Source organism: Oncorhynchus tshawytscha, linkage group LG26 (assembly GCF_018296145.1).
Source record: "Oncorhynchus tshawytscha isolate Ot180627B linkage group LG26, Otsh_v2.0, whole genome shotgun sequence".
Taxonomy (NCBI): Eukaryota; Metazoa; Chordata; class Actinopteri; order Salmoniformes; family Salmonidae; genus Oncorhynchus; species Oncorhynchus tshawytscha.
The window spans coordinates 44,833,586-44,861,191 of NC_056454.1; the positions used below are offsets into that span (position 1 = coordinate 44,833,586).

Sequence of the window (27,606 nt, forward strand, 5' to 3'; positions counted from 1 at the left end):
ATGTACATTTTCAATGTCTGAGGATATGACAACAGGACCAGAATCCTTCTTTTAATCCTTCATTAGAACAGGCAACATGCTGTCACGCCGACGATTTCAGACAGCGACAACTGTCCATGACCCTTCGCTGGTTATTAGATGCATCGACACAGTGGAAACTCTTTCAAGTGGTGTGCAGAATGTCAACATAATGGCCATGTTCAAGGCAATCAAAACCGTAATGCATCATGGGTAAATTGTGACTGATCTGCAAATTATAATGAGTAGTTATTTATGATGCAAGGTTCTTTGTTGATCAGTGTGCAAAGTCGAACAAGCCCAATGACTCTTCTGCAGGTTTACAATCAACATTGTAATTCAATGTGCTCGATGTGATAACTGCCTGTAACTGCCTTGAGGCCACTCATTAGTGGATCGATCTAAAGTATCACGTCTCACGACTTCATAAAGTTCTAGGAGTAATTATTGTAAAAGCCACTCATTAACACTTATCTTATACAAGTATTGCAAATGCTCCTAATTCCCCCGAAAATAGAGTCAATGTCTGTCGCCATTAGCCGCAGATTGTCTTGATTAGATCGTGGCTTCATTTGAAACCAGAAAAAAAGCAAAAACATTTTTGATCTGAAATGAATGTGCCACCATGTTTCCTATATATTTATTCAGCAGATTGCTTACATCGACAGTTTTCCTCCCACTGCCCTGTGGCTGATCCACAGGCATCATTCATACTAAGCACTCAGAAATCCCCTAATGCCAGAGGGTGTGGAGGTCAGAAGTGCATATTCATATTCATTACGTCATGGTCCGAATTCTACGAATGCTTTACCCTGTCTTTATTCCTGGAGGACTGAAACAGGAACACGTAGCAAAATGAAATCTAGCCATTTACCAGAGTGAGATACCTTTGGTCCCAGAGCTTGAATTAAACCAAGCAGGATGCTATGTTGCGGGGCGGATTAAGTCTGAAGGTCAGGGTATCATCCCTACTGTAGGTCTCCATCTTCCTAGGGAAAAAGTTGTGTTTTATCAGGGAGTGATTCTCAGATATGTTAAGTCATGTACTATAAAAAACAATTATCTTGAAGCATCCAAAACATAGGTTAACTCATTCACACCACAATAAGGCACATCACAATATCGAATTTCAATCAACTACAATGCACAGTGACGCTACTGAAAGATTTGGCACAATTACACAATTATCTAGCTAATGATTCAATTGGACCTAATCGAACCGATGTACAACATTTGAATGTATAATTCTCTGCATTTGATGTCTGTACTGTTTAATGTTCACTTCTAATCAGAAATCTGCGTTTGGTTTTGTCCTTGTTTCGTCCTTGATTCCTCCTTGCGCCAGATGAGTCAGCATGAGATGCACAATAGGATGCAAAAAACCAAAGATAGAAAGAAGTCTTGCAGAGCAAATGTAAATGAATTAAAAAACAAACATTTATTTATCCATGATGTCTTTCCCCAAGACATCTCCGACAAGTCTTTGAAATAGTGGTTGACTATCACAGCTTTACAGACAGTAATGATTTTTTGGGGTGTGTCGCAGTGCATATAAAAGCCAAACTACAACAGCAGCAACCTAGATAACAGCAATCCTCTGTGACACAGTAATGGGGTCTTGTCTACCATCCTTGAACAATAATGTCATAACAATTTCAGCCATGACTAAATTATTTCAGACCCATGTACTTCAGAGATACAGTAGATCATTGAAATGGTAAAATGCAATGGCAGTGCATTTCATTTTATTTCCTAATCTACCCAGTTGTATTGCTTCACCGGGCTGTTTGCTGATGGTTCACAGGTTGTGTCAGGTGAATTCCCTACTTAGGGTTGGCTACATTCAGATGATCCTGCTATGCTATCGCTGTTAACATAATTATGCTAATTGGGGTTTGTAAAGTTGACAGGTCCTGGAGAGGAGTTTAGATTTTGCTTTTAGAAAGATCAGGAAGGGTAATGATTTTTAGCACTTATCATAACATATCTGAATTCTCAACCTGTCCGTTTCTCTTTGACAACTAAACCATGGTTTTCCACTGGTGTGTGACTACATTGAATATCATTGTTCTGCTATTGAATTAAATCAAAAGCCAGAGTCTGTCAAGGAGAACATTAATACAGTTGTTATTTCTTACTGTATTTGCATACTGTTTGTTGTTACTTTTTATTATTCAGTAGCTTAATTTCTCAGAGTCAAAATTACCCCAAGGACGTGTTTGTCTGACAAGATGAGGAATTTCCTGAACGTGAGGGAGGGGTGAGCACTGTAAATGTATTCACTTGCCTCAGGAATCTCAGAATGTACGTGGGGAACTTTCTGACCATGCTTTTACACTCCTATTCTTTGTGGAACAACTCTTCCAGAAAAGAGAGTTGCCTGGAAGACATCTAGCTCATGAGCAATTGTCTTTGACATTCAATGAATATATTCAACAGACCACTATACATTGTGGCATATATTTCTCCATCTCCCATATTCTATGATAAGATTCCTGTTGTTACTGTTTCCAAACAAACTTTGAGAGTTATTTGTTAAAGACATGTTCCCGGAACTTTGGCGACTACTGAGCATTTTTTAAACCTTCTGCTTTGGGCTGGATGCGTCAATGTGTAGTTCACACATGCATAATCTATGAGTAGAAGTACTGTTTTACCTCAATTAGCCACAAAATCCCTAATTTGAAAGTGACTGTTTTCTTGAAGCTGTGCCGCAACATTTTCCCTACATTTGCCCCCCCACGTGGGCCAGCCCCCTAGCAATTTGAGTTCTTACCAATGAACTTGAGCCCCTCACATTTGAGTGACAGTTAGCAAGAGGCCTGCCCAGCATTATCCAATGAGGTTGCAGGGCAGGCTCAACAGCTCAGTGGACACAGCAGAGAGAGGACAGAGAGAGAAAGAGAGAGAGAGCTTAACAACTTGGTGCACATATTTGCACATGTGACGTAGTACACCATTTTCGGGGAACACTTTTGGCTCATGAGTGCTACTTTCAGAACTGCTGGCTAAAACCTATATAAGAGGACCAGAGAATCGCTTTAAGCCTTGGAAATAAGCTGGGGGGATAGCCTACCTCCCATGTGAATTAAATAATTAATGTGTCATACACAATATGTAGCAAAGCCAAGGTAATATCATTTTTTTTGTTTTTTTTGTTTTACCTTTATTTAACTAGGCAAGTCACAAATTCTTATTTTCAATGACAGCCTAGGAACAGTGGGTTAACTGCCTGTTCAGGGACAGAACGACAGATTTGTACCTTGTCAGCTCAGGGATTTGAACTTGCAACCTTTGGTTACTAGTCCAACGCTCTAACCACTAGGTTACCCTGCCGCCCCAATGCTTTGGTGACATAGAACATTGTCGCATTTTAGCTCACTATGAAGAAAATACCCTGTCACTGGAAGTGTAATGATGTCGGAATATGGAGAAAATACCCTGTCACTGGAAGTGTAATGATGTCGGACTATGGAGAAAATACCCTGTCACTGGTAGTGTAATGATGTCGGACTATGGAGAAAATACCCTGTCACTGGAAGTGTAATGATGTCGGACTATGGAGAAAATACCCTGTCACTGGAGGTGTAATGACGTCGGACTATGGAGAAAATACCCTGTCACTGGAAGTGTAATGACGTCGGGCTATGGAGAAAATACCCTGTCACTGGAAGTGTAATGATGTCGGACTATGGAGAAAATACCCTGTCACTGGAGGTGTAATGACGTCGGACTATGGAGAAAATACCCTGTCACTGGAAGTGTAATGATGTCGGACTATGGAGAAAATACCCTGTCACTGGAAGTGTAATGACGTCGGACTATGGAGAAAATACCCTGTCACTGGAAGTGTAATGACGTCGGACTATGGAGAAAATACCCTGTCACTGGAAGTGTAATGATGTCGGACTATGGAGAAAATACCCTGTCACTGGAAGTGTAATGATGTCGGACTATGGAGAAAATACCCTGCCACTGGAAGTGTAATGATGTCGGACTATGGAGAAAATACCCTGTCTCTGGAAGTGTAATGATGTCGGACTATGGAGAAAATACCCTGTCACTGGAAGTGTAATGATGTCGGACTATGGAGAAAATACCCTGTCTCTGGAAGTGTAATGATGTCGGACTATGGAGAAAATACCCTGTCACTGGAAGTGTAATGACGTCAGACTATGGAGAAAATACCCTGTCACTGGAAGTGTAATGATGTCGGACTATGGAGAAAATACCCTGTCACTGGAAGTGTAATGACGTCGGCTACAGTATGCTGTGTTAGCAACCCTGAACACTGTGCGCCAGTCATTCTGAATGGAACCGTACATGTAACTCTGACATCTAACGGAGGTGGAAGTGTAGCTGCTATTGCAGCCATGATGATAATCCACTGTTGATCTACTCCGCTACTAAAGCTGCTCAAAAATCATTAAAGCACTGAAAGGTTCAAGCATGGTCTCCACACAACACAGCCAATATACCAGTACCACCTCAGTCACACTACGGCTGTAACAAGATTACTCCTGAGCTAGTCATAAAATCTACTGATAATCAATGTCAGGTTTGACCAAATCCATCGATCATTGTCACCTTGTCCTGATTCAGTCGATTCCACATACAAGCACAGCCCCGTTGTTCAACACAGGCTCTGAAATGGAGAGTTCTCTCATAGAGAACCACTGTCATGGACAGTAGGCAGTAAACTACTGGGGTTTATTTATTTGGTGGGCTTAGCAACTGGCTGTTGAGTTGGTCAAGCAATGTAATGATGTAATAAACAGATACCATGGGGTAATATGAAGAAAGACATATAAAAGAAATGCTGTTATTGCTGTTAAATGCTGTTAAACCAGGACGGGACTGCCACTAAAACAATTGTAGGCTTTATCACCCATTCAGGAGCAATCCAATCCATGTGAAATCTAGTTTGACAGTCTGGCGAGACTGACTCCACTCCGTGTTTTCCCACCCTCTCTGATTTACTAACGCATCATAGGTGTCTCCCTCCTCTACAGTTCTGAGCATTTTGACTTTCTACAGTAACGTATAACACCCAACGGCGCTTTCTCTGAGTGAAGTTGAGTGAACACGTTGAGAGCCCGCTCTCTGTTGGATCCATGTGGTTTTACCTGGACTCACAACAACATTCTGTTTTTTGCGTCAACGCAGGACCGTCAACCATCGTTGGCAAAATAAACAGATTTTGATTGAGAAAGATGTTATGATAGACAGTTGTAGAAAAGTGGTAACCATTAGACGTTGAGTTGTTAGTACCTACTACGTCCGGATGCACTGCAGTGGGAGTTCCTCTACAAACGGGAATCTGCAGACGATTAAAGAAGGATTAATCACAGAAGTGCACGATGTTGGGAATACGGACCGTCCTATGGACTTTATCTGTGGCGCTGTCCGTTGTCACTGGAGCAGATTTTAAAGCACATAACTGCAGTGAGGTTAGACAAGCTTCTATCGCAAAAGGCTTCAGCTTTGAAAATGTTCCTCTGCAAGAAATGTCAGGTAAGAAGGGAATGTAAAAATGTCAGTGCTACCTGTCAATATAATGATGTATTGAACACAGTCGTAAAGTGGGTATAGTTATGGCATAATAAACCATATCAAGTGGATAAGAAGAACACATGTAATAGTGTATTATGCAAAACTGTAATGTTCTAATTTACATCACTGACTACTATAGTGCGTGAATGGACATTTTGATAACCGGCGCCTTGGCTTTAGGCTACAAAGCACATACATTTTTATGTAGGGATATAGTTGTTTATTATGATAATGCACAGCCATATTAAATTATTTTTGCTGTTGAATGAAGGGTATACTCGCCTGTCATCCACGAAGTTGTGGTTGATGTTGCCTAATGAAGAAAATGTATTTGTGATATAAAGGTAGCCAGAAAATAACTGAACACACCTTAGGCCTACTTTTACGTTGTACACTATGTTTAATGGAACCTTTATTTAACTAGGCAGGTCAGTTAATTAAGAACAAATTCTTATTTACAGTGACAGCCTACACCGGTCAAACCCGGACGGCACTGGGCCAATTGTGTGCCGACCCTATGGGACTCCCAGTCACGGCCGGTTGTGATACAGCCTGGATTCGAACTAGTGTCTGTAGTGACGCCTCAAGCACTCAGATGCAGTGCCTTAGACCGCTGCGCAACTCAGGAGCAATACAAACCCCTTAGAAATAAAACTGTAGCAACTTAAAACTCTCTATTAATTCCTTATCAAAGTAGCCTAATGTCACAGTAGCCCCGTTTATAACGTTCCTATTCGTGATACTTTGGTTCATTGTTTCAAAGTTAATCCTAAATATATCCACTAGCCTACATTAAAATATAATACAAGTAGCCCTGGCCATAATGACATTTAATATTTGACTGAATAATGTCAAGTTTATCTAACACTCTGAATAATATTTCAATGGGAGCAGCAGAATAAACCTGCTGGCGTTAGATGTGCTGGTGTGTCCAGTAGAGGTCTCTGTCTTCTTTGTGCCTCTGTGTGGAAATAATACAGAATCGTCAGCCATGCATTCACCGGATTGAGTTCTGTCTTGTTAATAACGTGACAATGAAGCCGTCATGTAATGCTACCTCAAGGCATTGCAAACATCAGTGCAATTAAATTATCCAACCAATATCCATTCTCCTTCATATGTGCGTCAACCACAGAGTAATGCTGGCATGATGCTAGTAATGATGGTTCTTGTTATATGTAATGTATGACATATACATAATGGTAGCCTGCTGGTCTTCAGATAATATTTATATGGACTTTCCTATTTCAGGCCATGGAGGCTTGCATTTTTCAGACCCACCCAAGTGAAACTGTGACTGGCTCAGTCAGAGCCTACATTTTTGCTTCAGTGTTCTGCTCCAGCATTCACAAGGGTAGATTTGCAAAAGGAGAGTTGGCACAAGGAACATTTGAATTATTTAGTTTAGGTAATGATGATCGATTGCATGCATGAAGTGAATCAAATAGTTGTTTCCTCTTTCCCTTCTCATCTGAGTGTAAACTTTGCCCGCCCAGACCATTCATTTCATCTGAGTGTAAACTTTGCCCGCCCAGACCATTCATTTCATCTGAGTATAAACTTTGCCCGCCCAGACCATTCATTTCATCTGAGTGTAAACTTTGCCCGCCCAGACCATTCATTTCATCTGAGTGTAAACTTTGCCCGCCCAGACCATTCATTTCATCTGAGTGTAAACTTTGCCCGCCCAGACCATTCATTTCATGAGTATAAACTTTGCCCGCCCAGACCATTCATTTCATCTGAGTGTAAACTTTGCCCGCCCAGACCATTCATTTCATCTGAGTGTAAACTTTGCCCGCCCAGACCATTCATTTCATCTGAGTGTAAACTTTGCCCGCCCAGACCATTCATTTCATCTGAGTGTAAACTTTGCCCGCCCAGACCATTCATTTCATCTGAGTGTAAACTTTGCCCGCCCAGACCATTCATTTCATCTGAGTGTAAACTTTGCCCGCCCAGACCATTCATTTCATCTGAGTGTAAACTTTGCCCGCCCAGACCATTCATTTCATCTGAGTGTAAACTTTGCCCGCCCAGACCATTCATTTCATGATGTCATGATCCCATAATTCCGTAGTTGGACAGAAATCTGGCACCGGTGAAGGTTGTGTATTTGATAACAAGCACACCTGTTCATAGACGGGCTTGGAGATCTACCTGATTTTAATCCCTCAGATGTCGGCACGCTCCTGTCGTTGACGTCAAATCTCCAAATGAATGAAAAGCTCAGTCTGTCATCTCTGAGTGATGCAGCTGTATGGAAGCACTGTGATCACATCCACATGGGTGTTGACCCCATTTGTCTTCAGGAATGGCAATGACTGATTTAATGCAATGTCAACACCTCAGCAAATTGATTACTGAAAGTCTGAGAGAGCGCATATTTCAGATTTGTGCACTGTGCATATGGTCTGTATAGCCGACACAATTGTGTACATATCCTTTATTTATTAATAATAGTGATGTAAACATCTCTGTGTCACTGCCACTGGTGCAAATGGTTTCTCATCTAATATCCTTGTAGAACCGGCATGCCAGTCAGACCATACAGAGCTGAGCATGCCCTTAGAAAAATGGTGTCTTATCTAATATCCTTGTACAACCAGCATGCCAGTCAGACCATACAGAGCTGAGCATGCCCTTAGAAAAATGGTTTCTCATCTAATATCCTTGTACAACCAGCATGCCAGTCAGACCATACAGAGCTGAGCATGCCCTTAGAAAAATGGTGTCTTATCTAATATCCTTGTACAACCAGCATGCCAGTCAGACCATACAGAGCTGAGCATGCCCTTAGAAAAATGGTGTCTTATCTAATATCCTTGTACAACCAGCATGCCAGTCAGACCATACAGAGCTGAGCATGCCCTTAGAAAAATGGTGTCTTATCTAATATCCTTGTACAACCAGCATGCCAGTCAGACCATACAGAGCTGAGCATGCCCTTAGAAAAACGCTTTCCAAAAGACTTCTTTGGCTGTCCCCATAGGAGAACTCCAGGCGTAATCCTTTTTGGTTTCAGGTAGAACCTTTTTGGGTTCCATGTAGAACCCTCTGTGGAAAGGGTTCTACCTGGAACCCAAAAAGGTTCTTCAAAGGGTTCTCCCATAGGGACAGCTGAAGAACCCTTTTAGGTTCTAGATAGCACCCTTTTTTTGTAAGTCTGTTATAGTTTTGATTCAATGTACAATTGAGATGAAAAAAACCCAAGTCTACTCTATATTGTATAATCAGGTTGATATTTTCATTCGCTAGCCTATTGGTGTGAAGCCAATCCTTCAAATATTTAATGTGAATTCTAACCGTGGTATAGAGCAGGAAGCTCTGTGTATCGTTTGTGATTTTACTTTGTGATTGAATCCTGTCCAAAGCTCTTCACTGCATAATCAGTTGAGTTGAGGTCTGTTGCTTTTGGCCACGTCCTCAAGAGGAGGCCCGTCAACTTCTAGTTGTGGTCGAAGAGAGATGGGTTGATGTCTGACACCTCAGAGACTGACGATATTGTACATCATCAAATTATATCGAAGGCACCGGAATTCCCCTCATATCCTTACAAAATCCCTTTGGCTTCATATTGTACATGGTTCTACTATTTTTCAGTGGTGTCTGATATGCAAACATATGTGACTTTTATTCGGTATAGGCTAATTGAGCTCTGTTGACTGTCTTTAGTGCCCGAATATTGTGCTCTGCTTTTGGAGTGAATGAAAGATGTCCGTGGCACTGTCTCAACCCCGTTTCTTTGTATCGCACGTCTAGTTATAATTCATTCGGGGTTTAAATAGAGCTTCAATTGATTGTAATTCCTTCATTTAACCAGATGGTGTCTCTGCACAACTTCTTGTGAAAACATGAATATACAGGTTATTAGCATTAACAATGTCAAGGTAAACAAGATGTGAATGATAATTTAGGATTATTGAAAGTGATTAGGCTTGTTCAAAGCTACTTTCAAGAGAGTCTAATCCACAGTTAGCATGCTATTCCACTCCTATTGTTTCAGACCAGTGGTTCATATGGAATGGGTTTATGGGACTCAGTTGGAGCAGCCAGGTTTTGACCAGAGTGTGTGGTCAGAATCAGCCAGGTCATGTAGAATGTCAGCAGGGGTGTCAGTGTTATTGACAGAAGTGCTGCTATGTGTCAAAGCCTGCAGGCTCGGTTGGAACGGTAATACCGTGGGTCCTGGCCTGTGCATTTTCAATAGGCCCTGGTCCAAGTTGACAGAAAGTACAGTGGCGAAGGCTTAAAAACTAAGAGTGACTGGGAAAGTGGACCGGATGCACAGTGCACTTTATGTCCTTCGTCATTGGACTGTCAGCGCAGCTAAAATTGTCTGGCGCTCCTCCAGCTCTCCTCTACAGGTTATTGACTCTGTATTAAAAAAATAAATAAATCGGTCAGTGAGTTCAGTTATATACCTCCTTAATCCAAGCCCATCACTGCCCTGGTGAAAGACTAGCCCTGCACGCAGGCTTGTGACAGATCTGTCTCAGGTTCCATTCACTGACCCAATGAATTACCCAATGCCCGAGACGCGACGACAGGGGGACTTGGAAGATGAGTCAAACAGACTGCTAGACCCTTCCTGGTAGATGTGTGTTATTAGGAACACAGACACACACACACGTCCAAACTGTGTCTGTGGAACTTCTCAAGCTGTCCCAGCTCCACCCTATCATTTCACGTCCTGCTCAGCCTTCCTGTTCCCAGCAGTGGAATGGGACAGAAATAACGGTGCTGATATTTGATGTGGTCCATGGCTGCATATACAAGCAGCCAAATGTTCTCTGCTGAACCGTGTAATGTGTGGAATGGATTGAAAATAGCTAAATGGGAGAGCCAGGCCAGCAGAGAGAACAGCCAAGTGAATGTGCTGGTCTCTGGCATGATTAATCCGTATTACTATGCTGCATTATCAGATTATTATGTCCCCACCACTAAACACAGTTGAGGTGATGGATCAAGGATCACATGTGATGGTGTGGTGGTGGTAACCCTCTGCATTTCAATGGCCAACTCATAAAAAGGATGGTGATGGAATTGTTCTTGATTGGACTGTTGGGATTGGCAGTGATTGAAAGTGTTGTAAATAGCAGTGTTGGCAGTAGGGGTGTTGGGGTTATAGTCTGTAGATTTAATCATGTATCGTCAGGAAAGCCAGGGACCCAAACAGTCTTTTCTCCAAAGTGTATTTCTCAAACGCCTCTTCTATCTCCATGCCAATAATCATGCTCATGAATACTAAAATGGGCTGCATGACGGGGTTTCTCTCTTGGATCAGGAGGAATGACTCCGGTCTGTCTGCTGCTGTTTCATCCTCGCAGGGAGAATAACAGAATAACGGGGTAGTCGCTCAAAGCATATCAACAAGCTCCAGCAGCGTAGACGTTGATGCCAGTATCTTTTGTCAAGAAATTAAGCTGTCAAGGGGACACTGTTTTCTCCTCCACTTTTGTCTTTAGTTATTTTATATTGGATACAAATGTGTAATTGAGCATTTCAATTCAATTCAATTTAAGGGCTTCATTGGCATGGGAAATGTATTTTTACATTGCCAAAGCAAGTGAAAATGGATAATTAACAAAAGTCAAATAAACAATTACATTTTTACAGTAAACAGTAAGAGCATTTCTCAAACTGCTGCATACTCAATCTATGTTTCATTGTTCATTCTATGGTTCTTGTTGATATTTTTAATTTATTTAACTAGGCAAGTCAGTTAAGAACAAATTCTTATTTACAATGACGGCCTAGGGACAGTGGGTTAACTGCCTTGTTCAGGGGCAGAACGACAGATTTTTACCATGTCAGCTCGGGGATTCGATCTCAGCAACCTTTCGGTTACTGGCCCAACGTTCTAACCACTAGGCTGTATAGCTCACTGTTTGTTCACACTTGCTACTGTTTTGATCATATTCCCAACAGTACAATTTTAGATATGGTGTCATTATACTTCACACCATAAAGGAGATATCTTTAAATACGGAGCTTGGAAGATGAAAGGCTCATTTCTGTACCATTACACCCCTGTAGTTGATTTTTAGCACAAGTTTCGAGTGTTGTCATTTTTCCTAAGCATCTTTTCTTTGTTTAAGGCTCTCTGCACACTTGTTGATTTTATATTAGTCTTAATAAGGAATACACGCCATAATAGATCCCTTAATAGTCATTGGTTAAGTCTCTCCATTTATATTAAACAATATATATAATTGTCCTTGTCCCTGTTTGAACTTGACGATCTCGACCAATAGTGTGAGGGTTTACTAAATTATTTTCATTATTATTTAAGTTAGACTTGTCAGCTCTCTCATGTAATCTCAGAGAAGATAACACACTGACTCTGTATCGGTACCCCCCTGTATATAGTCTCGCTATTGTTATTTCACTGCTGCTCTTTAATTGTTTGTTACTTTTATCTCTTATTCTTATCTGTATTTTTTGAAACTGCAATTGTTGGTTAGGGGCTTGTAAGTAAGCATCTCACTGTTGTATTCGGAGCATGTGACTAATATGATTTGATTTGATTTGACACATTGTCACAGGAGGGGCATGCTCCTTGGCACGAATAATGATACATCATTAATAAATCATACATGTCTGACAGTCTCATCACGGTTTAATTAAGTATATATATCATACATATTTACAAGAAATACCAGTGATTCTCGTGAGATTGTAAACAATACATGTTTCAAAACGCAAGTCATCATTACTTTGTTGTGTTGAAAGAATATGCTTTCACTGTCGGAATGGAATCCATGTCGTTCAGAATCTGTCAGAGTTATCCACTTGAAATAGAACCGGAAGCTATGGAGAATAAGTTATTCAATTGCTTTGTCATGTTAATATAATCTGACATGAATATATGGTTTTGGTTGGGGATCTCGTTGAAGATTCTTTGATTGGAGTGATATGAAACCTATGTGAAAGAGCACTATTTTAGGAAATTGAAACTCATGTATAGTCACCTTAGCCCACAGCAGTGAAAATGTGTGTATCGTTTAGTCAACTCTTAAATTTTCATATAACTCTGATAGTACTGATCACTTACATACACCCCCGGTGAGTCAGTGGATCTTCTTGGATTAACAAAAACAACCTGGCCCGTGTCTACAGCAACAATGTTCAGTCATACATACGTTATATCTCCCTATTCCTCCTCAGCCTGTCAAAACAGTGAGCCATCAAAAAACAAAGCCCCTTTGAATACCTAGCCGCCACCGTTGGGATCTATCTTTAGCCCCATGTCTGTCACGTCAGTCCTGTTGACAACAGACTAGACATGTGTACCTGTAGGAGGGCCGTTTCACCGCTCCTGGGCAGGGGCCAACAAGGTTGTGTGTTGCGTAAGCGGCCATGGGGGAGGTATTGAGCGCTCCTCTCAGTCCACTTGGCCACAGAGTGGAGATATACCAGAAGAGTAACAGGGCACTAATGAAGACCAGAGCTGCGGTACAGTAGTAAGCTGTAAATGAGTAGTGAAAGGTAATGATCAGTACAGGCCTTAGGGCCTTCCTAGTGTCTAGTCTCAGCCACCAGCTGCTACCTGGCTGTAAGTCCTTAGCCATGCTCCAGTTAGCAAGTTGATGCAGAAGAGTCACACTTCTAGGCCCGCTGCCCATGAATATCAAATGTCCTCAGCCGTGTTTCCATTCCTGCACCAGTCCTTTTATTACATACTGTAGTCCCCAATAAATATCAAAGCCAGACATGGTTGTACGTATGCTGATTATGCATAGCTTGTCATTCCATACTGTAATGTACATGGTGTTTTGGGATCCTCTATAGGTTTACCATTCTTTACGGGATCCTCTATAGGTTTACCATTCTTTATGGGATCCTCCTATATGTTTACCATTCTTTATGGGATCCTCCTATAGGTTTACCATTCTTTATGGGATCCTCCTATATGTTTACCATTCTTTATGGGATCCTCCTATAGGTTTACCATTCTTTATGGGATCCTCCTATAGGTTTACCATTCTTTATGGGATCCTCCTATATGTTTACCATTCTTTATGGGATCCTCCTATAGGTTTACCATTCTTTATGGGATCCTCCTATAGGTTTACCATTCTTTATGGGCTCCTCTATAGGTTTACCATTCTTTATGGGATCCTCTATAGGTTTACCATGTCCAGTGTATGCCCTCTAGTTGTGTGTATCATTGTTGAAGGTAGCTATTCTGGTATCATCATAGACATTCTTATCCAATGAGGTGCTATCCCAGTCAGATTTATGGTATTGGTTCCAGATCCAACATTTAATGATCTTTATTTTACTCTTATTATTATCTATCTCATATCTACCTCAAATACCTTGTACCCCTGCACATTGATCTGGTACTGGTACTCCCTGTATATAGCAGCACATTGATCTGGTACTGCTACTTCCTGTATATAGCAGCACATTGATCTGGTACTGGTACTCCCTGTATATAGCAGCACATTGATCTGGTACTGGTACTCCCTGTATATAGCAGCACATTGACCTGGTACTCCCTGTATATAGCAGCACATTGACCTGGTACTCCCTGTATATAGCAGCACATTGACCTGGTACTCCCTGTATATAGCAGCACATTGACCTGGTACTCCCTGTATATAGCAGCACATTGACCTGGTACTCCCTGTATATAGCAGCACATTGATCTGGTACTCCCTGTATATAGCTCCACATTGATCTGGTACTCCCTGTATATAGCAGTATATTGATCTGGTACTCCCTGTATATAGCTCCACATTGATCTGGTACTCCCTGTATATAGCTCCACATTGATCTGGTACTCCCTGTATATAGCAGTATATTGATCTGGTACTCCCTGTATATAGCAGTATATTGATCTGGTACTCCCTGTATATAGCAGTATATTGATCTGGTACTCCCTGTTTATAGCTTAATTCTTGTGTATTTTATTTTTTCATTTTAATATTTTTTTAAACGCTATCGTTTGGAAGGGCTTGTAAGCAAGAATTTCACAGTAAAGTCTACACCCGTTGTGTTACTTTGAAGTGACTTCCACAATACTTTTGGGATGTCTTTTTTTAGACAGTGAACCTTTAGCCTTGAACTTTAAGGGAGTCCACAGCAGGGCGATCTATGACGTACAAGTCACCTCAGCTGCAGCATGAGGGCCTTTAGAAAAATGGATTGGACCAGATTTCAAATGTCATTGAATGGCTATATTCTGTATATGGCAGAATCAACAGATCCTGAAAGTGCGTTATATTGGCTAGAGAGCTCATTTACCTACAAACCCCTTTCAAATACACCTGAGAATAAGGCACATGAATATGGTCTTTGAAACAGCATTTCTGTGCAGTAGCAGAGGGACTAGCCTAATTTAAAATTATTTTTCTTGCTTGTGTGAATTCCCTTAGGTGATTTCTTTCCCTTGCAATGAAACATCTTATTCTAATGAGAATGAATTCGCTCACAAATCAATTATTATTGCCACACACCCCTACAATGACAGAGTTGCGAGTTTGTGGCACAATTTTGAAATGCATTGACAATGGCATTTCATCATTGTGACATTGGTTTAGATATTAACATTTTGATATGCCATCATATTTGACTCTCCTGAGGACGCAGACCACCATGTCATTGTGTTGAAGGTACACTGTGACACTGTCATGTGTAGGCCTACTGTGCTGCTTTTACCTCTCTCTGAGGACATGTTCAATATTCATATAAGAACATACAGAGTATACCAAACATTAGGAACACCTTCCTAATATTGAGTTGCACCCCTCCCTTTTTGCCCTCAGCACAGCCTCAATTGGGGTGGCAGGGTAGCCTAGTGGTTAGAGCGTTGGACTAGTAACTGAGGTTGCAAGTTCAAATCCCCGAGCTGACAAGGTACAAATCTGTCATTCTGCCCCTGAACAGGCAGTTAACCCACTGTTCCTAGGCTGTCATTGAAAATAAGAATTTGTTCTTAACTGACTTGCCTAGTAAAATAATAATAAATATGTCAGGGCATGGTCTCTACAAGGTGTTGAAATGTTGACCATTCTTGATACACATGGGAAACTGTTGAGTGTGAAAAAACCCATCAGCCTTGTAGTTCTTGACACAAATCCACTTGGATTTGTGGATGATTTTTAAGCCATTATGTGCCATTCCTAGTTGAATGGGCAAGACAACAAGTTAAGTGCCTTTGAACAGGGTATGGCAGTAGGTGCCAGGCGCCTACTGCCATACCCTATTCAAAGGCACTTACAGTGCCTTGCGAAAGTATTCGGCCCCCTTGAACTTTGCGACCTTTTGCCACATTTCAGGCTTCAAACATAAAGATATAAAACTGTATTTTTTTGTGAAGAATCAACAACAAGTGGGACACAATCATGAAGTGGAATGACATTTATTGGATATTTCAAACTTTTTTAACAAATCAAAAACTGAAAAATTGGCCGTGCAAAATTTACATTTATATCTTTATGTTTGAAGCCTGAAATGTGGCAAATGGTCGTAAAGTTCAAGGGGGGCGAATACTTTCGCAAGGCACTGTAACTTGTTGCAAGAGCCCATTCAACTAGGAATGGCACATAATCCATGTCTCAACTGTCTCAAGGCTTAAAAATCATCCACTGAATGAAGTGGATTTAACAAGTGGCGATCATAGCTTTCACCTGGATTCCGCTGGTCAGTCTCTGTCATGTTTTGTATACTCAGTGTATACTCAAAATACTTCTTGAGAGAAACCTTCAGCACCACAGAGGAGATTGCATTTGGCTGCGTACCTATGTCACCTGGTGATGAAAAGCATATTTCTTTCCCCTCATGTTTGTTTTGAAACGTTTGCTGTGCCAACCTAAAAAACATTGGACATCCCTCTCATCTGAAGTCTTGGCATTGGTATGCTAGGGGAATACAATGTCATTCCATATTGATTGATGTCCAAGCTAGAATCTGCTGTTCGAAATGACACTTCATGGGTTATTGTTAAAAAAAGGATGAGGCTCGGGTAGTGAGGAAAACACTGAAGGCAATTTTCACTTTTCATAAATGTTAATACTTCTAACACCCATTGCATATTGAATTGGGATAACACTCAAAAAGGCACGATCAAGTTCCTTCTCCCTAACCTCAATCACTTTATTTAGAACGTTGTGATATCTCATTTTAATAATTCGCAAGGACACATTTGAAGTTGCTGCAATGTGTGAATATTAAAATGAGGGGGAAAGTGCTCTGACATTAATGGGTGGTAAATCTCTCTTGTTCTTGCTGGTCTTACCATAATACCTTTACTGTCTCACTCATAAATATTGTGCCACAGGAAAATATTGTTTTTCTAACTTGGCATTTGTACCAACATGCATGCTGTATTTTTTTTGTTGTTGTAATTTTTAAATTGAACCTTAACCTATTTAACTAGGCAAGTCAGTTAAGAACACATTCTTATTTACAATGACGGCCTACACAGGACGACGCTGGGCCAATTGTGTGCCGCCTTATGGGACTCCCAATCATGGCCGGTTGTGATACAGCCTGGATTCGAACCAGGGTGTCTGTAGTGACACCTCAAGCACTGAGATGCAGTGCCTTAGACCGCTGCGCCACTCAGGAGTATTAAACTCAGTCCTCCCTTTAAGCATGGTGCCTAGCTACCCCAGGAGTGTCCCAGAGACGGCACAGAGCTCTCCTCTGATCAGGATCAATGCTGGCTATAACTCAGTCATAACTTCATATATATATATATGTATATATATATATAATATGAAGTATATATATAATATAATGAAGGTCTTTACAGTGGTGCTTCACTGCTGTTGTTAGCACAGAACGCTCGGATCAACCCTTCAAGAGATGGGTGGGGCTAAAGCTTAAGAGTGTAATGAACGATGCTGAATGGGTGTAGACAAAGAAGGGCTCTCCCGTAGTAGAACCAAAACATTCAAAGGCCATTTTCTCAAAAGTGAGTTCACAAGTTTATCAACTTTCAAAGCAAAATTACTTCCCCATTGTTCCTCAACTGTAGTGTATGATATACCATTTTGTAGCTCTGAAATGAAAAAAACACAATTTCAAAATGTTCTACATAAGAACGATTTGAGCCGGTCGGTCACATGCTGAGCACTTGCTGTCTGCTTTTCCTTCACTCTGTGGTCCAACTCATCCCAAAGCACATCAACTGGGTTGAGGTTGGGTGATTGTGGAGGCCAGGTCTTCTGATGCAGCACTCCATCACTTTCCTTCTTGGTCAAATAGCCCTAAACAGCCTGGTGGTGTGTTGGGTCATTGTCCTGTTGAAAAACAATTGATAGTCCCACTAAGTGCAAACCAGATGCGATGGAGTATCATTGCAGAATGCTGTGGTAGCCATGCTGGTTAAGTGTGCCCTAAATAAATCACAAACAGTGTCAGCAGCAAAGCACCATCACAGCTCCTCCTCCATGCTTCACGGTGCTACACATGCAGAGATCATCTGTTCATCTATTCTGCGTCTCACAAAGACACAGCGGTTAGAAACAAAAATCTCAAATTTGGACTCATCAGACCAAAGGACCGATTTCCACCGGTCTAATATACATTGTTCATGTTTCTTGGCCCAAGCAAGTCTCTTCTTATTAGTGTCCTTTAGTAGTAGTTTCTTTGCAGCAATTCGACCATAAAGGCCTGATTCATGCAGTCTCATCTGAGCAGTTGATGTTGAGATGTGTCTGTTACTTGAACGCATTTATTTACTATATTTTATGCCATCTATTGCACCTTGCCTGTCACGCTTTGTCATTGCTCATCCAAATATTTATATGTATATATTCTTATTCCATTCCATTACTTAGATTTGTGTGTATCAGGTAGTTGTGTATTTTTTAATTTTTTATTTAATTTCACCTTTTATTTAACCAGGTAGGCCAGTTGAGCACAAGTTCTCATTTACAACTGTGACTTGGCCAAGATAAAGCAAAGCAGTGCAACACAAACAACAACACAGAGTTACACATGGAATAAACAAACAGTCAATAACAGTGTGTGCAAATGGCGTGATGAGGTAAGGCAATAAATAGGCCATAGTAGCGAAGTAGTTACAATTTAGCAAATTAACACTGGAGTGATAGATGTGCAAGCAGAAATACTGGAGTGCAAAGAGCAAAAAAGTAATTAAATACAACATGGGGATGAGGTAAGTAGATTGGATGGGCGATTTACACATGGGCTGTGTACAGCTGCAGCGATCGGTAAGCTGCTCAGATAGCTGATGCTTAAAGTTGGTGAGGGAGATAAAAGTCTCCAATTTCAGCGATTTTTGCAATTCGTTCCAATCAATGGCAGCAGAGAACTGTAAGGAAGGAGATGTTGGCTTTGGGGATGACCAGTGAGATATACCTGCTGGAGCGCGTGCTTCGGGTGGGTGTTGTTATGGTGACCCGTGAGCTGAGATAAGGCAGAGCTTTACCAAGCAAAGACTTATAGATGACCTGGAGCCAGTGGGTCTGACGACGAATATGTAGCGAGGGCCAGCCGACGAGAGCATACAGGTTGCACTGGTGGTTGGTATATGGGGCTTTGGTGACAAAACAGATGGCACTATGATAGACTGCATCCAGTTTTGCTGTGTAGAGTGTTGGAGGCTATTTTGTAAATTACATCTCCGAAGTTGAGAATTTAATTGGTAGGATAGTCAGTTTTACGAGGGTAGCGATCGGGGCAGCGATCGGTTGAAAACATTTACTAGCGTTTAAGAGGAGTTGGAGGCCACGGAATGAGTGTTGTATGGCATTGAAGCTCATTTGGAGGTTTGTTAACACAGTGTCCAAAGAAGGGCCAGATGTATACAGAATGGTGTTGTCTGCTTAGAGGTGGACCAGGGAATCAAATCAAATCAAACCAAATCAAATTTTATTTGTCACATACACATGGTTAGCAGATGTTAGTGCGAGTGTAGCGAAATGCTTGTGCTTCTAGTTCCGACAATGCAGTAATAACCAACAAGTAATCTAGCTAACAATTCCAAAACTACTACCTTATAGACACAAGTGTAAGGGGATAAAGAATATGTACATAAAGATATATGAATGAGTGATGGTACAGAGCGGCATAGGCAAGATACAGTAGATGGTATTGAGTGCAGTATATACATATGAGATGAGTATGTAAACAAAGTGGCATAGTTAAAGTGGCTAGTGATACATGTATTACATAAGGATGCAGTAGATGATATAGAGTACAGTATGTACGTATACATATGAGATGAATAATGTAGGGTATGTAAACATTATATTAGGTAGCATTGTTTAAAGTGGCTAGTGATATATTTTATCACCAGCAGAAAGAGCGACATCGTTGATATATACACAGAGAAAAGAGTCGGCCCGAGATTTGAACCCTGTGGTAACCCCATAGAGACTGCCAGATGTCCAGACAACAGGCCCTCCGATTTGACACAGTGAACTCTATCTGAGAAGTCGTTAGTGAACCAGGCGAGGCAGTCATTTGAGAAACCAATGCTGTTGAGCCTGCCGATAAGAATACGGTGATTGACAGAGTCGAAAGCCTTGGCCAGGTCGACGAATACAGCTGCATAGTACCTTCCTTTATCGATGGCGGTTATGATATCGTTTAGTACCTTGAGTGTGGCTGAGGTGCATCCATGACCTTCTTGGAAACCGGATTGCACAGCAGAGAGGGTACGTTGGGATTCGAAATGGTCAGTGATCTGTTTGTTAACTTAGCTTTTGATGACTTTAGAAAGGCAGGTAAGGATGGATATAGGTCTATAACAGTTTGGGTCTAGAGTGTCACCCCCTTTTGAAGAGGTGGATGACCGCTGCAACTTTCCAATCTTGAGGGGTAATTTTAGAAAGAGAGTGTCCAGATTGTCTAGCCCAGCTGATTTGTTGCGCTCCAGGTTTTGCAGCTCTTTCAGAACATCTGCTATCTGGATTTGTGTGAAGGAGAAGGTGGGGAGGCTTGGGCAAGTAGCTGTGGGGGGTGTGGAGCTGCTCGTCAGGGTTGGGGTAGCCAGGAGGAAAGCATGGCCAGCCGGAGAGAAATGCTTATTGAAATTCTTGATTATCGTGGATTTATCGGTGGTGACCGTGTTTCCTAGCCTCAGTGCAGTGGGCAGTTGTGAGGAGGTGCTCTTATTCTCCATGGACTTTACAGTGTCCCAAAACTTTTGGGAGTTAGAGCTACAGCATGCCTGACTGCATGTATTGGTTCCTGACTTCTCTGAAAGTTTCATATCGCGGGGACTATTCGATGCTAGTGCAGTCCGCCACAGGATGTTTTTGTGCTGGTCGAGGACAATCAGGTCTGGAGTGAACCAACGGCTATATCTGTTCTTAGTTCTTTTTTAGTTCTTAGTTTTTAGTTCTTTTTTTAAAGGGGCATGCTTATTTAAGATAGTGAGGAAATTACTTTTAAAGAACGACCAGGCATCCTCTACTGACGGGATGAGGTCAATATTCTTCCAGGATACCCGGGTCAGGTTGATTAGAAAGCCCTGCTTCGCAGAAGTGTTTTAGGGAGCGTTTGACAGTGATGAGGGGTGGTCGTTTGACCGCGGACCCATAGCGGATGCAGGCAATGAGGCAGTGATCGCTGAGATCCTGATTGAAAACAGCAGATGTGTATTTGGAGGGCAAGTTTGTCAGGATCAAATCAAATCAAATTTTTATTTGTCACATACACATGGTTAGCAGATGTTAATGCGAGTGTAGCGAAATGCTTGTGCTTCTAGTTCCGACAATGCAGTAATAACCAACGAGTAATCTAACTAACAATTCCAAAACTACTGTCTTATACACACAAGTGTAAGGGGATAAAGAATATGTACATAAAGATATATGAATGAGTGATGGTAGAGAGCGGCATAGGCAAGATGCAGTAGATGGTATCGAGTGCAGTATATACATATGAGATGAGTATGTAAACAAAGTGGCATAGTTAAAGTGGCTAGTGATACATGTATTACATAAAGATGCAGTAGATGATATAGAGTACAGTATATACGTATACATATGAGATGAATAATGTAGGGTAAGTAACATTATATAGGGTAGCATTGTTTAAATTGGCTAGTGATATATTTTACATCATTTCCCATCAATTCCCATTATTAAAGTGGCTGGAGTTGAGTCAGTGTGTTGGCAGCAGCCACTCAATGTTAGTGGTGGCTGTTTAACAGTCTGATGGCCGTGAGATAGAAGCTGTTTTTCAGTCTCTCGGTCCCAGCTTTGATGCACCTGTACTGACCTCGCCTTCTGGATGATAGCGGGGTGAACAGGCAGTGGCTCGGGTGGTTGTTGTCCTTGATGATCTTTATGGCCTTCCTGTGACATCGGGTGGTGTAGGTGTCCTGGAGGGCAGGTAGTTTGCCCCTGGTGATGCGTTGTGCAGACCTCACTACCCTCTGGAGAGCCTTACGGTTGTGGGCGGAGCAGTTGCCGTACCAGGATACAGCCCGCCAGGATGCTCTCGATTGTGCATCTGTAGAAGTTTGTGAGTGCTTTTGGTGACAAGCCGAATTTCTTCAGCGTCCTGAGGTTGAAGAGGTGCTGCTGCGCCTTCTTCACAATGCTGTCTGTGTGGGTGGACCAATTCAGTTTGTCTGTGATGTGTATGCCGAGGAACTTAAAACTTGTTACCCTCTCCACTACTTTTCCATCGATGTGGATAGGGGGTGTTCCCTCTGCTGTTACCTGAAGTCCACAATCATCTCCTTAGTTTTGTTGACGTTGAGTGTGAGGTTATTTTCCTGACACCACACTCCGAGGGCCCTCACCTCCTCCCTGTAGGCCGTCTCGTCATTGTTGGTAATCAAGCCTACCACTGTTGTGTCGTCCGCAAACTTGATGATTGAGTTGGAGGCGTGCGTGGCCACGCAGTCGTGGGTGAACAGGGAGTACAGGAGAGGACGCACCCTTGTGGGGCCCCAGTGTTGAGGATCAGCGGGGTGGATGTTGTTGACTACCCTCACCACCTGGGGGCGGCCCGTCAGGAAGTCCAGTACCCAGTTGCACAGGGCGGGGTCGAGACCCAGGGTCTCGAGCTTGATGACGAGCTTGGAGGGTACTATGGTGTTGAATGCCGAGCTGTAGTCGATGAACAGCATTCTCACATAGGTATTCCTCTTGTCCAGATGGGTTAGGGCAGTGTGCAGTGTGGTTGAGATTGCATCGTCTGTGGACCTATTTGGGTGGGAAGCAAATTGGAGTGGGTCTAGGGTGTCAGGTAGGGTGGAGGTGATATGGTCCTTGACTAGTCTCTCAAGGCACTTCGTGATGATGGAAGTGAGTGCTACGGGGCGGTAGTCGTTTAGCTCAGATACCTTAGCTTTCTTGGGAACAGGAACAATGATGGCCCTCTTGAAGCATGTGGGAACAGCAGACTGGGATAGGGATTGATTGAATATGTCCGTAAACACACCAGCCAGCTGGTCTGCGCATGCTCTGAGGGCGCGGCTGGGGATGCCGTCTGGGCCTGCAGCCTTGCGAGGGTTAACACGTTTAAATGTTTTACTCACCTCGGCTGCAGTGAAGGAGAGGCCGCATGTTTTGGTTGCAGGCCGTGTCAGTGGCACTGTATTGTCCTCAAAGCGGGCAAAAAAGTTATTTAGTCTGCCTGGGAGCAAGACATCAATGAGGGTGCCCATGTTTATGGATTTAGGATTGTACCTGGTGGGTTTCTTGATAATTTGTGGGCATCTGGCTTAGATTTTAGGACTGCCGGGGTGTTAAGCATATCCCAGTTTAGGTCACCTAAGACAACGCACTCTGAAGATAGATGGGGGGCAATCAATTCACATATGGTGTCCAGGGTACAGCTGGGAGCTGAGGGGGGGTCTATAACAGGCGGCAACAGTGAGACTTATTTCTGGAGAGATTCATTTTTAAAATTAGAAGCTCAAACTGTTTGGGCATAGACCTGGAAAGTATGACAGAACTTTGCAGGCTATCTCTGCAGTAGATTGCAACTCCTCTCCCTTTGCCAGTTCTGTCTTGACAGAAAATGTTGTAGTTGGATGTAAATCTCAGAATTTTTGGTGTGCTTCCTAAGACAGGATTTAGACATGGCAAAGACATCAGGGTTAGCGGAGTGTGCTAGGGCAGTGAGTAAAACAAACTTAGTGAAGGAGGCTTCCGATGTTAACATGAATGAAACCAAGCCTTTTATGGTTACAGAAGTCAACAAATGAGAGCTCCTTGGGACACGCAGGGCCTTGGTTAACCTCCAAATCACCTGAGGAACAGAGGAGGAGTAGGATGAGGGTACAGCCTAAGGCTATCAAAACTGGTCGTCTAGTGCGTTGGGGACAGAGACTTAAAGGAGCATATTTCTGTGTGTGGTAGGATAGATTCAGGGCATAATGTACATACAATAATGCTGGTAGGGTGCTGGTACAGTGGAGGTAAACCTAGGCATTGAGTGACGATAAGAGAGGTTACATCTCTGGACACACTAGTTATGCTGGGTGAGGTCACCGCATGTGTGGGAGGTGGGTCAAAAGAGGTTTCTGAGGCATGTTGAGTGGGACTAGGGGCTCCGCAGTGAACTAAAAGAATGATAACTATCCTAAACAACAGTATACAAGGCATATTGACATTAGAGAGAGAGACATAAAGCGAGGCATAAAGCGATCACAGGTGTTGATTGAGAGAGCTAGCTAAAGACACCAACTGGTAAGACAACAATGGCTAATCAGCTAAGACAACAACAACAGGTAAAATGGCAATGAATGGGCAGAGAGGGTCAGTGAGCTACACACAGGGCCTGAGTTCAAGGCTGGGGCTGACAGATAAACAAAATAAACAAAATGGAGTACCGTGATTAATGAACAGTCCAGCAGGCATCAGCTATGTAGCCAGGTGATCATAGGGTCCAGTGAAGAGCAATAGATGAAACAGGGAAGCTGCTAGGTATCATTACTACGCTAGCAAAAGTTAGCAGGCCGGGGCTAGTAGAAGCATCTGCTTGGCCAATAAAATTAGATTTGTATATTTGGGCTGCAATTTCTTAGGCTGGTTAGTCTAATGAACTTATCCTCTGCAGCAGAGGTAACTCTGGGTATTTATTTCCTGTGGCGGTCTTCTAGAGAGCCAGTTTAATCATAGCGCTTGATGGTTTTTGCGTCTGCACTTAAAAAATGATAAGCTGTAGACCATACTATTTCCCAAGAGCGTTTTCATCTATATTATTTGTAGCTGTCTATTTACCACCACAAACCGATGCTGGCACTAAGACTGCGCTCAGTGAGCTGTATACGGCCATAAGCAAACAGGAAAATGCTCATCCAGAGGCGGTGCTCCTAGTGACCGATGATTTGAATGCAGGGAAACTGAAATCGATTTTACTTCTACCAGCATGAGGAGACAAAACTCTAGATCACCTTGTCTCCTCACACAGAAACACTGGTTAAAATACAAAGCGCTCCCTCACCCTTCATTTGGCAAATATGACCATAACTCTATCCTCCTGATTCCTGCTTAGAAGCAAAAACTCAAACAGGAAGTACCAGTGATGCGCTCAATTCATGGTCCTATGAAGCGGATGTTAAACTACAGGACTGTTTCACTAACTCCGGCTGGAATATGTTCTGAGATTCATCCGATGGCATTGAGGAGTATATCACATCAGTCACCAGCTCCATTAATAAGTGCACCGACGACGTCGTCCCCATCGTGACCATACGTACTGTACATATCCCAATTGAAAGCTATTGATTACAGATAACATTCGCACTGAGCTAAAGGCTAGAGCTGCTGCTTTCCAGGAGTGGGACACTAATACTGACGCTTATAAGAAATCCCGCTACGACCTCCGACGAGCCATCAAACAGACAAAGTGCCAATACAGTACTAAGATCAAATCCTACTATGTCAGATCTGATGCTCGTAGGACGTGGCAGGGCTTGCAAACTATCATGGATTACAAAGGGAAACCCAGCCACGAGCAGTCCAGTGACGCCAGCCTACCAGATGAGCTAAATGCCTTCCATGCTTGCTTTGAGGCTAGCAACAGTGAACCATGCACCATATGTTCCGGACGACTGTCTGATTATGCTCTACGTAGCCGATGTAAGATCTTTTTAAACAGGTTAACATTCACAAAACCTCAGAGCATGCGCTTACCAGCTGGCAAGTGTCTTCACTGACATTTTCAACCTCAACGTGACCCAGTCTGTAATACCTACATGTTTCAAGCAGACCACCATAGTCCCTGTGCCCAAGAACGCCAAGGTAACCTGTCTAAATGACTATTGCCCCGTAGCACTTACATTTGTAACATTAATAATTTTGAAAGGCTGGTCATGGCACAGACCAACAACATCATCCCAGGCACCCTGGACCAACTCAAATTTGCATACCGCCCCATACTGCACTCCACATTACCCTCCACCTGGAGAAGAGGAACGCTTATGTGAGAATGCTGTTCATTGACTACAGCTCAGCGTTGAACACCATTGTGCCCTCCAAGCTCATCACTAAGCTAAGGACCCTGGGACTGAACACCCCCCTCTGCAACTGAATCCTGGACTTCCTGACGGGCCACCCCCCAGGTGGTGAGGGTAGGCAACAACACATCCGCCACGCTGACCCTCAAGACGTGAACCCCACAGGGGTCTGTGCTTAGTCCCTTCTTGTACTCCCTGTTCACCCACGCAACTCCAACAAAATCATTAAGTTTGCTGACGACGTAACACTGACAACGATGAAAGCCTATAGGGAGGAGGTCAGAGACCTGGCCGTGTGGTGCCAGGACAATAACCTCTTCCTCAACGTCAACAAGACAAAGGAGCTGATTGTGGACTACAGGAAATTGAGGACTGAGCACGCCCCCATCCACATTAAAGGGGCTGTTGTGGAACAGGTCGCGAGCTTCAAGTTCCTCTGTGTCCACATCATGTTGGTTCTATCATGCTACACACACACCAACACAGTTGTAAAGAGGGCACGTCAGCGCCTCTTCCCCCTCAGGAGGCTGAAAAGATTTGGCATGGGCCTCAAAAACGTATGAGAACATCTTGGTGGTTCCAAACTTATTCTATTTAAGAATGATGGAGGCAACTGTGTAATTGGGGACCTTCAATGCTGCAGAAATGTTTTGGTACTTTCCCAGTTCTCTGCCCTGACAGAGTCCTGTCTCTGTGCTCTACAGACAATTGTATAGACAGGTGTGTGCTTATCCAAATCATGTCCAATCAATTGAATTTACCACAGGTGGATTCCCATCAAGTTGTAGAAACATCTAAAGGACGATCAGTGGAAACAGGATACACCTGAGCTCAATTTCGAGTCTCAAAGCAAAGGGTCTGTATACTTATGTAAATAAGATATATCTGTTCTTTATTTTAATACATTTGCAAACATTTCTAAAACCTGTTTTTGCTTTGTCATTATGGGGTATTGTGTTTAGCTTGATGAAGATGTTGTTTTATTTAATCCATTTTAGAATAAGGCTGTAATTTAACAAAATGTAGAATAAGTGAAGTGGTATGAATACTTTCTGAAGGCTCTGTATCTACCTCCATTACCTCCTACCCCTGCACATTGACTCGATACTGGTACCCAGTGTATATAGCCAAGTTATCGTTACTCATTGTGTATTTTTTTATGACTTTTACTTTTTTATTAACTCTCTATTTTCATTCTCTCTGTTCTGTTGGGCGAGGGCCTTTCACTGTTAGTCTACACCGTGTTTACGAAGCACAGTGACTTGCCATGACTTGATTTAGCAGTATAATTTTCTGTCCTTTTTTAGCTGACAGTTTTTAAGAACATTGCACAAAGGTCTTCATGTAGATTACAGGATGATTATCTAGACTAATATGTACGGGTGTCTGTGTTTCTGTCATGGCTGACCTGTGATCTTCTGAGCACTAAAATCATAGCACAATTAGAATCAGAATCAATCCATGAGTAAATTCATGTGTAAGTGCCAGTAAGAAGCTTTCTTACTACCTGGCATTGAGTGTGCAAAGTCAAGACGAGAAGACCTTTAGTGGTGGAGTGTGTGGAATATGAATGTCTTCCTGTATTAGGCCCCGGGAAAGGATTCATCAGCACAGATAATGGGAGG

The 27,606-nt window shown here is 42.4% G+C and overlaps 1 protein-coding gene across 1 annotated transcript in view; it reads left to right on the top strand.

Annotated features, from left to right (window-relative positions):
• Positions 1-5,045: 5,045 nt before the first annotated feature.
• The window catches only part of LOC112234365 (glypican-6), a 166,356-nt gene continuing 143,795 nt past the window's right edge, over positions 5,046-27,606 (top strand). Inside the window, exon 1 of the mRNA XM_042306732.1 lies at positions 5,046-5,532. Within this exon, the coding sequence (XP_042162666.1) occupies positions 5,379-5,532 (154 nt within the window). The 5' untranslated portion in view covers positions 5,046-5,378. The remainder of the gene's footprint in view (positions 5,533-27,606) is intronic.